Source organism: Tamandua tetradactyla, chromosome 14 (assembly GCF_023851605.1).
Source record: "Tamandua tetradactyla isolate mTamTet1 chromosome 14, mTamTet1.pri, whole genome shotgun sequence".
Classification (NCBI taxonomy): domain Eukaryota; kingdom Metazoa; phylum Chordata; class Mammalia; order Pilosa; family Myrmecophagidae; genus Tamandua; species Tamandua tetradactyla.
This window is the reverse complement of record NC_135340.1, coordinates 70,449,896-70,462,806: the sequence shown is the minus strand read 5'-3', so window position 1 is coordinate 70,462,806 and position 12,911 is coordinate 70,449,896. Positions and strand designations below refer to the sequence as shown.

General features: G+C 37.1%; 2 protein-coding genes across 5 annotated transcripts in view; one reads left to right on the top strand and one right to left on the bottom strand.

Moving 5' to 3' along the window:
* The window catches only part of PIGB (phosphatidylinositol glycan anchor biosynthesis class B), a 65,407-nt gene extending 58,681 nt beyond the window's left edge, over positions 1-6,726 (bottom strand). For all 3 annotated transcript variants that reach the window (XR_013162410.1, XM_077127974.1, XM_077127975.1), the window contains exons 1-3: positions 6,399-6,726; positions 3,321-3,455; positions 2,594-2,712 (exon numbers count right to left, since the gene is read on the bottom strand). Coding sequence is in view for 2 of the 3 variants with exons in the window: in XM_077127974.1 (XP_076984089.1) it covers positions 2,594-2,712; positions 3,321-3,455; positions 6,399-6,534 (390 nt within the window). In the remaining variant the exon portion in view is untranslated. The remainder of the gene's footprint in view (positions 1-2,593; positions 2,713-3,320; positions 3,456-6,398) is intronic.
* Positions 6,322-11,617, top strand: PIGBOS1 (PIGB opposite strand 1). Of its 2 annotated transcripts, none has more exons than XM_077127979.1 (2): positions 6,322-6,435; positions 8,062-11,617. In XM_077127979.1, exon 2 carries the CDS (start codon positions 8,130-8,132, stop codon positions 8,292-8,294), a length of 165 nt encoding a protein of 54 aa, XP_076984094.1. In that variant the 5' UTR covers positions 6,322-6,435; positions 8,062-8,129; the 3' UTR covers positions 8,295-11,617. The 2 variants fall into 2 exon arrangements, with proteins under 2 accessions (XP_076984094.1, XP_076984093.1); XM_077127978.1 differs by lacking the exon at positions 6,322-6,435 and adding an exon at positions 6,667-6,979.
* The last annotated feature ends 1,294 nt before the right edge of the window (positions 11,618-12,911 follow it).

Below are 12,911 nucleotides of genomic sequence, written 5' to 3'. Positions count from 1 at the left end.
TTAAATGCTTAAATCTTAGAGTTTAAGCTACCCTGTACTTCATAATTACAGTTAAACTGTGCCCTGTAAAATACATTAACAGGCACCTATGTACATACCTTCTCTTTACTCTGCATAGGGATTTATAAGCTTCATCCTCAATTCCCAGGCCCCCTGAAAGCAGTTCATATGAAAAATCAATTTGGCTGCAAACTTAGTGTGAGCCAACAGTGTGAGGTCACTATTAAAAAAGCTAAAAGAATTCTCGTACACTGAAAGAAGTATACTATTTATGAAATTAACAGTCCCACCATACTCTGAAGTAATTAGTTACCCTAACCTTTGGTAGTATTCAGTTTGGAGACTCACATTTTAAGATGATATCAATAAACTATAGGATCTCTACAGGGCAATATATAGCTAGGATTGTGAGATGTAGGACTAGAGATGTTTAGCCTTGATAAAGATAACTTTTCGAAGGACTATCAGGTAGAAATCTTGAATTTAAAAGAAGAAAGATTTTGGCTCAACATGAAAATAATTGGAATTGTGAACTTCCAGTTATTAGGTATCTTCCCAAACTTTAAGATACCATAATTTTCTACATTGTAGTAAAGACCCAGCAAGAATAAAATAAATATGACATGGTTTCTATAAAATAAAAAGCAGTGGGGAGGCATGAAGAGAAGAAATAGGGGTAAAACTTGACTACAATCTGTGAGGCAGCTTACCATTCTGTCTCCTATACTCTAAAATCTTGACTCCTCCTTTAGCTCCAGAAGCCAAATGCCCTTTTGTTGTCTATTCAGTGCCCCTAGTGTGGTACTCCATTCAGGTTTCCCACCTCTCCCTTTCCCCTTCATAGCCAGTGCTATCCAATAGAAATATAATGTGTCACATATCTAATTTTAAATTTTGTAGTAGCCACAATAAAAAAATTAAAAAAATGTAAAATTAATTTTAATTTTGTTTAACCCAATATAGAAATATTTTACATTCCTTTTTTTTTTTGGACTAGGTCTTTGTCAACCAGTATGTATTTTATACTTACAACACTTCTCAATTTGGACTAGCCACATTTCAAGTACTTAACAGCCACATGTGAACAGTGGTTACCACATCGGACAGTGTAGCTCTAAGCCATCTCCAATTCTGTACACACACCTTATGTAGTTAAGAGAGAAGCTATCTGAAAAGAGCACTAGGCTGTGAATAATTAGATCTAGGGTCTAAGTTCCAGTTCTGCTATTAAAACACTGTAACCCGGTTCTATTTACTTCACTTCTCTGTATCCTTCTAACTTTAAAAGTATATATTTTATGTTTAAAATAATAAGTACATAATAAGTACAAAAGTGTAAAAGACTGATAGCATCTTAATGAATCTCTCCCTGATCAAGTTCCAGGTAGGAGAGAGATCTTTGTTGGGGTTAGGAATAGGAAGGTGACCAGAGAAGATTCTCTCTAGACCACAAAATAGCCAGGTGAGTCAGCTACAAGTTGAAGGCAGTGGACAGGTCTCAGAGAAGTAAGTTTTTCTGACTATTTTGAAGACCCTTCATCCATAATCTAATTACTTCCTGGAAAATAAGGTAAGCTTGATGATATTAAATATATTTGCCTGTGGTTCCAGACTTTATGGAGACTCTGTATAATCTAGAAACTAATGGGTGGCCCTGAGAGAGTTCACAGCTCCTAAATTCCACTGTGTTAATGCAAGAAACTCTGCACCTGCTCTATATTCTCCTTTCCCGTGATCTTCCAATGGGAAGTAACAGTTTCACTGGTCCAGTTTTTGTTTCTCAATGACTTGAAATCAAACATCAGTGCAAAGGAAAAGTTAAAACCCTGCCTTAAAACAAATGCCCCAGAATCTCAGAGTTTTTCTAGGCTCTAAGAAAACCCTCAGGTTTTGGAATCTCTTGGAATACGAGGCCACCAGCCATACCTAACAGAAAAAGGAGAAGGTTCAAACTTCTGACTCAAACTTGATGATAGTTTAAAAGATTACGAGAGTGAAGTTAGGAAACCTTTTGTATCATCAGGTCCTCCTTATATTCTCTCCCAGCAACTGACCTTTAAAATGCATGATCTAGGAATTATAACCCTACTTACTATTGAGGCTTATTACTTCATAGCACAATGATTACGCATAACATTAAATTTTTGTCAATTTTTTTTCTAAATTTTTGTTTCAACACTGAATTCTGTTTGGTATTCTTTATAAGCTCATTTAGTGGCTCACAAGTTCAAAAGCACACACACAAAACAGCACTACTCTCAAGTAATTCTTTTATAAAGGAAGTATACTTCTAAAGTTCAAATAATACATATAGTAGCAATTCTGAAAATCTGTATATCTTAACAGGATTCCTCATAGTAAGGCACTCTCATGCTCAGTATTGTATTTTAGCATAAATTGAAGAGTTACAAATCACATTATGTCATTGGAATCATAAGCTTCCCAGATCAAGCAGGATCTCAACAGCAGTGGCCTTTAAAAGCAAACTGCATGATACCAATAATAACATTTAGTTAATATACATTTACCTTCAAAAAAGTATGGAATAAATCTATTTTTAGCAGTTATTTTGGTTACATTTATTTAAACTTACCAGCAACCACACACTGTCTTTATCCAAGAGATGTAGGATCTTGTAAATACTTGCAAAGATTAAGGGGTAAGTGTAACCCCTCAATTTTTCTGTCCATTCCCAGGTCAGATTACCATAATTAGCAATATTAAGGACCAAATTTCAAATAGGATTGAAACAAAACTTATTTTCACGTCCATGTATGAAACAATATTTTACTTGGACAATTATGCTTTAAAACACCTAGGCATTTGATTTAAAATTGCAATCGGATGGGGGTAGACGTATAGTTCAGAGGTAGAATTCTTGCCTGCCATGTGGGAGACCTGGATTTCCAGTTCATGCACTTAACCCCCCCCCAAAACAAACATACAAACAAAACAAACAAAAAGTTCAACAAATGGTGTTGCAATAATGCGATACTCACATGGAAAAAACAATGAAATGTGATCCCACCATACAGTATACAAAAAAAATTGCAAATGGCTAAACTTTTAACTTCTTCAAGGCAGTAATGTGTTTTTTACTTCACCTGTATCCTCCATAGCACTGAATATTGTGAGAATTCGTATACAATATCAAAGAAAAGACACAGAAGAAATAATACCATAAAATAATGGCATACTTTGAGTTAAAATATATTTGGAAGAAATACAGAAAGTTAAATGAAAACATTTAATAAAGATTGAACAAAATTCCCAACATGCGTACACATTCCTAGCTTGGAAAAGAAGCCACAAAGGATATTGGAAAACCATGTGATGTGCAACTTCAAGAGACTGCCAATATTCATCTGGAACAAAACTTGTCTGGACTAAAAAGCAATTAAATATTCGTAAAGCCATGGTAAACAAAACCAGATAAATATTTTCACCAAGAAGATCTGAAAAACAAAACAAAAGTTTTTTAAACTTTTTTTTTGGTAAAATATAATACATATACAAAGCAAAGAAAGAAAAAAGCAACTGATTTTCAAAGCACACTACAATAAGTAGTTACAGAAGAGATTCCACAGTTCATCATGGCCTACCATACTATCATCTCATATTTTTCCCTCTAGCTGCTCCTAGAAGGAAACACTGGAGGCTAGATTGAATATTAATATAGTGATTCAGCAGTCATACTCATTTGTTACATCCTATTTTCTGTTATACTGCCTCCTTCTCCTTTGATCCTTCTCCCAATCTACAGAGATCTTTGGACAGTGACTGTTTGGACTTTTTCATGTTGAGAACGGGTGTCCACACTAAAGGATAGGGGGTTGTAATTAATTGATAATCTTATAGACTTTGGTCCCTCTCAGTTTCAGGATTTATCTGACCTAGGAAACCTCCAGGAATTATAGGTTCCATGAAAGCAAACCTAGTGCATGAAACCTTCATAGTGTTTCAGTTCAAGCCCTGGGTGTTCTTAAGAGTCAACAGGAGTGACGTTGGTTGGGGTTTAACAAACTATGGCAATTAGCACTATATAACAAGCTTACATAAGAGTAGCCTCCAAAATAGGCCCTTGACTCCATTAGATCTCTCTTGGCCACTGATGCCTTCTTTTATTACATTTCTTTTTCCCCTTTTAGTCCAGAAGGTGTTGTCGATCCCATGGTGCCAGACTCATCCCCACACTGTTAGGAAGATTTTCACCCCTGAATGTCATGTCCCATGTAGGGGGTAGGGTAATGATTTTCCTTGCACAGTTGAGCACAGAGAGAGAGAGAGAGAGAGAGAGAGAGAGAGAGGCCACATCTGAGCAACCAAGAGGGGTTTCCTGGAAGCTTATAGGCCTCATTATGGGTAATCTTAGCTTCTCTCCTACAGAAATAAGTTTTATAAAGGGTAAGCCTCAAAATCCTGGGGGCTTGGCCTATTTTTTTTTTGGATTCTCCAATGGTTGAGAGGGTATCCAGGGTTTCTCAGATGGAAACTCCCTGCCCCCTCAACCCATCTCAGACCCTACCAATACTTTTTTTTTTTTTTCAGATTTTACTGTTTTTGTATGCTCTATGGTGGGGGTTACATTTCATTCTTTTTCCATGTGAGAATCCTGTTATCGCAGCACCATTTGTTGAATTTTTGTTTGTTTTGATTTTTCTTTCTTTGCTCGCTCATTTGTTTTGGGAAGTGCACGGGCTGGGAATTGAACCCAGGTCTTCCCTATGGCAGACGTGAATTCTACCACTGAACTACCCTTGTACCCTCCCACCAACACTTTTTTTTTTCATGGGTAGGCACTGAAATCGAACTCGGATCTCTGGCATGGCAGGTGGGAACTCTCCTGCTGAGACACCGTGGCCCGCCCACCTGCCCACCAATACTTTTTAATTATCAGCCCACCACAGTCTGAGATGTCTCCTGGTATAACACTAAGCCACAGAACTAAAGGCCTTGTTTCTTTCTGGACTTCAGGAGTCTGGTTTGTTTAAATGAGCTATTCAGACAAGCTAATCTAGATTATGTGTTACAGAAAATTTAGGTTCTAAATATCATAAACCCTTCTACCTTTGGTCTCACACAGGAGACAAGGTCTAGAGTATATACACTATTGTATTTTACCCTGTATTCTAATTCACCCCAGACCCAGCCAGACTGGCTTTGTTTGAAACTCTAATTGAGGCCTTTTCTCTTTTTCAGTTACTTTAACTGTTATTACACATAGCTATGCTAACTTAAGGGGCTGCAGCCCTCCACCCCTTGAGTCCTAAGCGTCAGAGTCACCCACAGTTCCAGGGAAACACCAGCTGATATACACATAGCTCAGTGTGTCAGAATCTAGAAATACATTTACAACTTCAGACTAAGTGTGGCTGTTATGAGGGCTTGCACTCTAGGCTCCCATTTTCATATAAATATTTCCTGAGAGAGACCTTAGTATATTTGTTCTTTTGTTCCTGGCTTATTTTGCACATTACACTGATCCTAAGGTTTATTCAGTTCATTGTGTGCCTCTCCATGTCCTTCCTTTTTGTAGCCACACTATATTCTATCACATAAATGTATCACAGTTCGCCATTCTGCTTCTCAGTCATTGTACCCTTTGGCTCTCTCCATCTATTCCACATCATGGATAATGCTTCAAATAAATGTCTTACATTACCCTCTCTTGGTTGTACAATGAGCAGCACTCTCAATTTTAGACAGTCAAAAGAGGTAATTTTGACACAAAAGTCAGGGAAGTTCCCTTTGGAAAACCTAAATTTTGCTACGCTATTTTGTCATTTGATCATTCTCTGTTAAAGCATAATAGTGATATCTAGCCCCCTCCACAGCATTATCAAAGCAGATCTGGATGGAAAGTTATATCCCCAGGGCCAGAATTCAACTCTGGGTAATCTACACTGTCCCTCTTTTCGTTTAACCAACCTCAGATTCTTAGGAAATATTTACTGAAAGAATGAGTCCATCTTTATATTAAATACCCCCTTACAAATAAAAATTCCACTTTCTGGGATAATTTTTCTTCTGCCAACAATACATCAGGACCAAAGTGAAAGGCAGTAGAAGAGATGGGATAAAGGAATAGGGCCGGAGTGAGATTTGGTTTCACTCCAGGACTCCCCTCCGTGGCTACGCAAGCCTGAGTAACTCCCGGTTTCGGTGTCCCCATTTCGAAACTGCGGATGACAACTTTATGCGTAATCCACATCGCCGCCGTCGCTAGGAGGAGAGTATAAAATAATATAGAGTAAAGCCCCTTGCAAGCGGCAGGGGTCGAGAAGCCTACCACGAGGAAACAACGACTTTTGGCAATTCAGCCCAGCAGAGGGAACCCTAGTTCAAATTCCGCAACTTCCGCCCAGCGCCGGAGCTCGGTGTCGGTGCAGTATACTCACCCCTACGGCGCCTGGCGCTCTCCTCCTGGGCGCTGAGGTACAAGGTCGATTTTCTTTTTCGCAGCTTCATCTTCTTCTGGAAGCGATTCTGGAGACCGCGGAAAGACAGGCTGCTACCGCCGCGTTGCTGCTGCATCCCGCACCTGTCCCGTAGCACGCAGCAGGAACCCCACTGGCACTCTTCCCCAGGAAAGAAGGGTTGAAATAACGCGCTTTATTTTTCCCGCGTACTAAGTTTGGCTGCTACGAGTAGCCGTCGTTTGGAGGCGCGGTGATTGCCGGGAAAGGGCAACTTCTCTAACGACAATCTTAAAAGGAAGTGGTCGTGGTTAAGTGTTGCTGGTTTGGACCGCGCCGTTAGGTTTTGTCGCGGGCTCACTGGGGTTTTTCCCTGCGTCATCTCATTCACGCGGGATTGCTGCACAACGCTGGCTTTTCCGAAGACCGAAAACTCCCGCCCTATTCCTTTATCCCACCTTCTCTACTGCGGGATTTCGCGTCTGTCGTAGTAGGTGGGAGGCCGAGTTGGCCATGCAGACCCGGTGCAGAACTGTCGGAGAAGCTGGGGGGTGTTTATAATGGTAATGGTGGTTATAATAATAATTATAAACGTAAATGTGTGTGTATTGTTTTATCGTTTCTGCGATCGTTTGAGCGAGATAGGCGGAAGGTCAGAAAGGTTGAATGACTTAGTCAAGCCTGCTAGTGGTAGGACAGGCTAATTCCTTTTGCTGTGTGGTTTAATCATCTCTTTTTCAAGCAGCTGACTTGCAGATAGTTCCTGTATTTTTGTTTAACACCCATCAGCGGCCCGTGAACGAAAGCAGACTTGATGTTAGTATGCAATCAACCTTAAGAGTCTAGAAAAAGCCGGTTCTCTCCCTCAGATTATTTTACATTACATTTTGAGGAGATGAAGGGCACACTACTTTTTAGTGTCGGTTCAGCCCTTGCGACAGGTTTCAGAAGCTGTGATATATGACAATAAAGAAACAAGTGAATCCTTCGCCTTTCCTCATTCATGAGCATATACCTGGTTTCTCCAAAGGTTGAGTTGTTGGCAAGTAACATTACTTTCCAGGAAGCACTAGTCATAATTCATTAATTGCTAAAAGTAAAACCAGCTAGATATTCTTTGGATGGCAGATGATTGTGTTTGTATTTACTAAAGTATCAAAGGACTCTTACATAAAATCTTTTACCCTGTTAAATTTTATTTATGTCATACATATTGTCAATAGAATGAAATAGTACACAAGATCTAGTAATGAAATATAACAGCGTCCTACCCCATTTTCTCCTACTTCCAAACCTGTTTTCTAGAGCAATCACTTCCAACTTTCTGGCTTACTTTTTGTAGTTAGCTTCTTGGTATGCCTTTAGAGGCAGAAAGAGTATACCTTTTTTTTTTTTTCACGATTTTAAATTTACTTTTGTAAAACATGATATTGAGAATCTTCTGCACCAGAAGAGGATTTAGCTTTGTCTTAAACCATCCCTTAACCCTTGTTTCCCACACTTCCTGTGTTTCCCATATTTCCATTTTAGTTAATAAGTGATATTTATATTGTTGTCACAAAGTGTTCATCTAGAGAAGAGAAGTGACATGAAATCTAAAAGGATGCTGTACTAAATTATTGTTTCCCATTTTCTTTGTACACAGATCTGAAGAGATTTCCTGGATGTGGGAGTGTAACTTCAACCTATGTTGTGCTGAATTTGTTGAAAACAATGTTTAGAAGATTGACGCTTCCACAACTGCTTTTTTCTACCATCCTTGGAATTGCTGGAGGGATATATATTTACCAGCCAATATTTGAACAATATTCCAAAGATCAGAAGGCATTGAAAGAAGAGTTGAAATTGGCACAAGAATTAGAAGAGAAGAAAAGTTAATACTTTTGAAATTGAATTGCAGTGATTATTTAAAGTTCCACTGAAATTATACTTTGACTATAAATAATCTGGAAAAATTTCTCAAATATATTCTAAGCATAAATAAACTGTGGGTAATGATGATTTAAAATTATTTTTTGAAATAGCATTATCAATTTTAGTATTTATTGTACTTTTAATTGGATTTTGTGTCATTTCATCAGGACAGATTAGTAATTTCTTTTAAGTAAAAGTGTTATGAGTACTATTTGGTTTCCTGGTCAGGTCTTAATATTCTGAGAACATAACACATGCAGTTTCAAGGAATGACAGTCTAGGTGTGTATAAAAAAGCTGCAGATGGTATTTATGGTAGTGTAGGTGAAGTGACTTTCTTACATCTGGCAGAAAGTCCCTCAGTTAGCCTGGTTTAATGTATTTCGGCATCCTCTCAAGCCAATTCATTTCTTATCCGAGACAGAATGGAGACATGGTTGAGAAGTTTGATGGCTCAGAACAAATTGAGGTTTTAGGGACAATAGATGGTGTTAATAGGGTAGCAGATATAATATACATATTTGTTTATCCCACTAAAATTAGCAGTAATATTGGTGATAAGGAAAGAGTTAGTTTGTTATAAAGCTGTTATTCATATGAAGTGTTTTTTTAATGGCTAAGAACTGATAGTACTTTTTTCTCTAACAATCTTAAGCTTGTATAATCAATGAGAGCCATAAATCACAAATGTGCAAAATGCTTTATTTAAATCAACACTTTTTATTACTGATGTTCTTTTTCTTGAGAAGTGAATTCATTACAACTGAATTCAGCTGTTTATGTTAAGAGGAGACAAGCATAGGTAATTTTAAATGAAAAAATAGTGTAAAAGTAGTGTTTATTTTAAAAACTCTAACAATACAGAAATACAGTGAAAAGTGAAAATTATTTCTGTGTAAATTATTTAACCAGCACCTTTAGTAGTTTATTGTGAGCTTTTTGAGACCTTTTTAAATATATAAACATTTAAAAACATATAAAAATTTAAATTCAAATATCAGGTGTTACTATGTAACAGCTCTGGCTTTACTTGGCTGCAGGTAACTGGAGTTGTGCTCTGTGTATCTTCTTATTCTGGGACCCCGGGCTACAGGGGCAGCCCTTTCTGGGCTGTGACAGAGAGAGGCTGAGCAGAAACATAAAATTGTTTTTTAAGTTCTTTACTTGTGGCAAATCTTTTTGCCTTCTGCTGGTTAGAGTATGTCACTTTGTTAAGTCCAAAGTTAAAAATGTCAGGGACATTTACTCAGCTTTCAAGCCAAGTTACATGACAATGGGCAGCAAAGCATCCTTCTACTGAGGTAAGGGAACAATGATCCAATTTAATGTATCAAGTAAATTGAACTTTGATCCTCCGTTTGAGAACAGTGCACTAACCAGTAATCCCATACCAAGAGCCAGAGGCTGAGATGATTTTTTTTCCTGTAAATTACAGCATTCATGTGAATCAAAACCATAATGTAATATCACTCCGTACTCCTTGGGATGACTATAATCAAGAAGATGGACAATAACAATTATTGGCAAAGATTTGGAGAAATATGCTCTTTGTCACTGTTTATAGGAGAGTAAAATAATGCAGCCGCTTTGGAAAAGTCTGGCAGTTCCTCAAACTTTAAACATAGAGTTACAATATGATCTAGCAATTCCTCTGCTAGGTATATACCCAAGAGAAATGGAAACATGTCCACACAAAAGCTTATGCATGAATCTTCATAGCAGTGTTATTCACAATGGCCAAAAGATGAAAACCCAAATTTACATCAACTGATGAATACATAGAAAATGTGGTATCTCCATACAATGGAATTTCATGCAGCCATAAACAGAAGTGAAGTTCTGATACATGCTATGAGATGGATGAACTTTGAAATATCCAAGAAGCCAGACCCAAAAGGCTGCATGTTGTATGATTCCATTTATATTAAATGTCCAGAATAGACAAATCGTTGGAGTTATGTTAGTGACTGCCAAAGGATGGGGGATGGGGAAGATGGGGGTTACTGCTAATGAATTTTTAAAAAACTTCATGTTGAAATACTTAAAAAAAAAAATACAAACACAGAGAACTCCAACATCCTATACCCCAGATACATAAAATATTAAATTTTGTCACATTTGCCATATTCTATTTATCCATCTATCAATAAATCCATTTTCGGAACACTTGAGAGTAGGTTGTATACATCATGCTCCCTGAACACTTAATTAATTCTGCCATATACGTTTCCTAAGAACCAGAATATTCACTTAGGTAACCATTCTAAGGGCAGTTATCAAGCTCAAGAAATTTAACATTGAAACAAAGCTTACAGTCTGTATTATAATTTTCATTTGTCCCAATAATTTCTTTTTGAGCCTTTTCCCTTATTAGACCCTGTCCAGGATCATGTAATGCATTTAATTGTTATTGTCTCTTTCATTGCTCTCTCTTTTTTTTCCGTAAATTGTGCAACATGAATGCAGCATAAACTTTCTCATCTCATCCACTCCCACGCATGCCATATAGAGGGATTAATCATATTCACAATATTGTAATGTAATACTTACATTAGTAAGATATACCCATCTTTCCAAACAACCCTACACAAGTTTTACCTTTTTTTTTTGCATGGGCAGGCACCGGGAATCAAACCCAGGTCTCCCGCATGGCAGGCTAGAACTCTGCCTGCTGAGCCACTCTGGCTTGCCTCACCAATTTTGCATTAACTCACCATTCCCCTTTTTCCTTCTGCCCCTGGCAACCTGTACTCAAATTTCTGTCTTGTGAGCTTGCATTTTCTCTGATACTTTCTTTATGGTTACCATGGAGCTTAAATTTAACTTCCTAAATCTATAATAATCTTGTTCGCTTTGATTTTGTCCTCTCCTTTCAACCTGTAGAACTGTCTTTAGCATCTTCTGTAGGGCTAGCCTAGTGATGATGAACTCCCCCTTTTATTTATTGGGAATGTCTTAATTTCTGTATCATTAAAAACAAAAAACAGTTTTGCTGGATACAGAATTATTGGCAGTTTTTTGCTTTCAGCATTTTAAATATGTTGTCCCACTACATTCTTACCTCCATGGTAATTCCTCTGGTGAGGAATTAGCATTTAATCTCCCTTGTATGTGAAATGTTGCTTCTCTCTTGTGGTTTTTTGAATTCTCTATCTTTGGCATTTGACGGTTTGATTATAATATGCTGTGGCATGGGTCTATTTGGGTTTATCCTGTTTGGAGTTCATTGAAAATATTGGATGTGCATATTCATGTCTTTCATTAAATTTGGAAAGTTTTTAGTCATTATTTGGATGGTCTCTCTGTGCCTTTCATTCTTCTTCCGGGACTCCCACAATACATATACTGATACCCTTTTTTATTGTTGGTTAACTTTTTAAATTGTATAATATAGCATATATACAAAACAAAGAAAAGAGAAAAGCAATACTTTTCAGAGCAGTCTTCAACCAGTAGTTACAGGAAAGATCCCAGGTTTTGTCATGGGCTACCATACTATCCTCTCAGATTTTTCCTTCTAACTGCTCCAGAATATAGGGGGCTAGAAGGAACATATTTTTTTTTTTTAATCACAATAGACTTTTTCTTTTTTGTGAATAATAACATATACAAAAAAGCAATAAATTTCAAAGCACAGCACAAGAATTAAGTTGTAGAAGATATTTCAGAGTTTGATATGGGTTACAATTCCACAGTTTTAGGTTTTTACTTCTTAAAATACTGGAGACTAAAAGCAGTATCATTTAATGATTCAGCAGTCATAGTCGTTTATTAGACCCTACGTTCTCTGTATAACTTCACCATCACCTTCAATCTTTTTTTAAAAAATTTATTTTGTATAATCAAACCAAAGCAACATACAAACATGAACCGTTCTTATCATACAAATATTCCATATATGGTATACAATCAGTGGCTCACAATATCACCACATAGTATTATACTTATCACCATGATCATTTTTTAGAACATTTGCATTACTCCAGAAAAAGAAATAAAAAGAAAAAAGATATACCATACCCCTTAATTCTCCCTCTTATTGATCACTAGTATTTCCATCTACGCAATATATTTTAACTTTTATTCCCCTATTTTTTTTCTGTACCCCTTTCCATTCCCTTTTATTGTTCACTAGTATTTCAATCTACTCAATTTATTTTAACATGTGTTCCACTTATTTATTTTGGTTTTAAACAATGGGAATTTATTAGAAAATTTATTAGGTCTTTATTAGAAAGTCCACATCAGATATCATCAAGGTGAGGCTTTCTTCCTTAAGATTGGCTGCAGGTGATCCTTAGCTCATCTGCCACATGGCAAGGTATATGGCGGTGTTTGCTGGTCTCTCCCTTCTTTTCTGGGATTTGTTTCTTTCAGCTTCTCGCTTCTGTGGCTTTCTCTGTATTCGTTCCATTTATGAAGAAGTCCAGTGAGAAGATTACAACCCCATCTTAAATGAGGTGGGTCACACCTTAACTGAAGTAGTCTCATCAAAAGGTCCTACTTTCAATGGGTTTACATCTATAGGAATGAATTAGCTTTAAGAACATGTTTTTTCTAGGGTACATACAACTTCAAACCA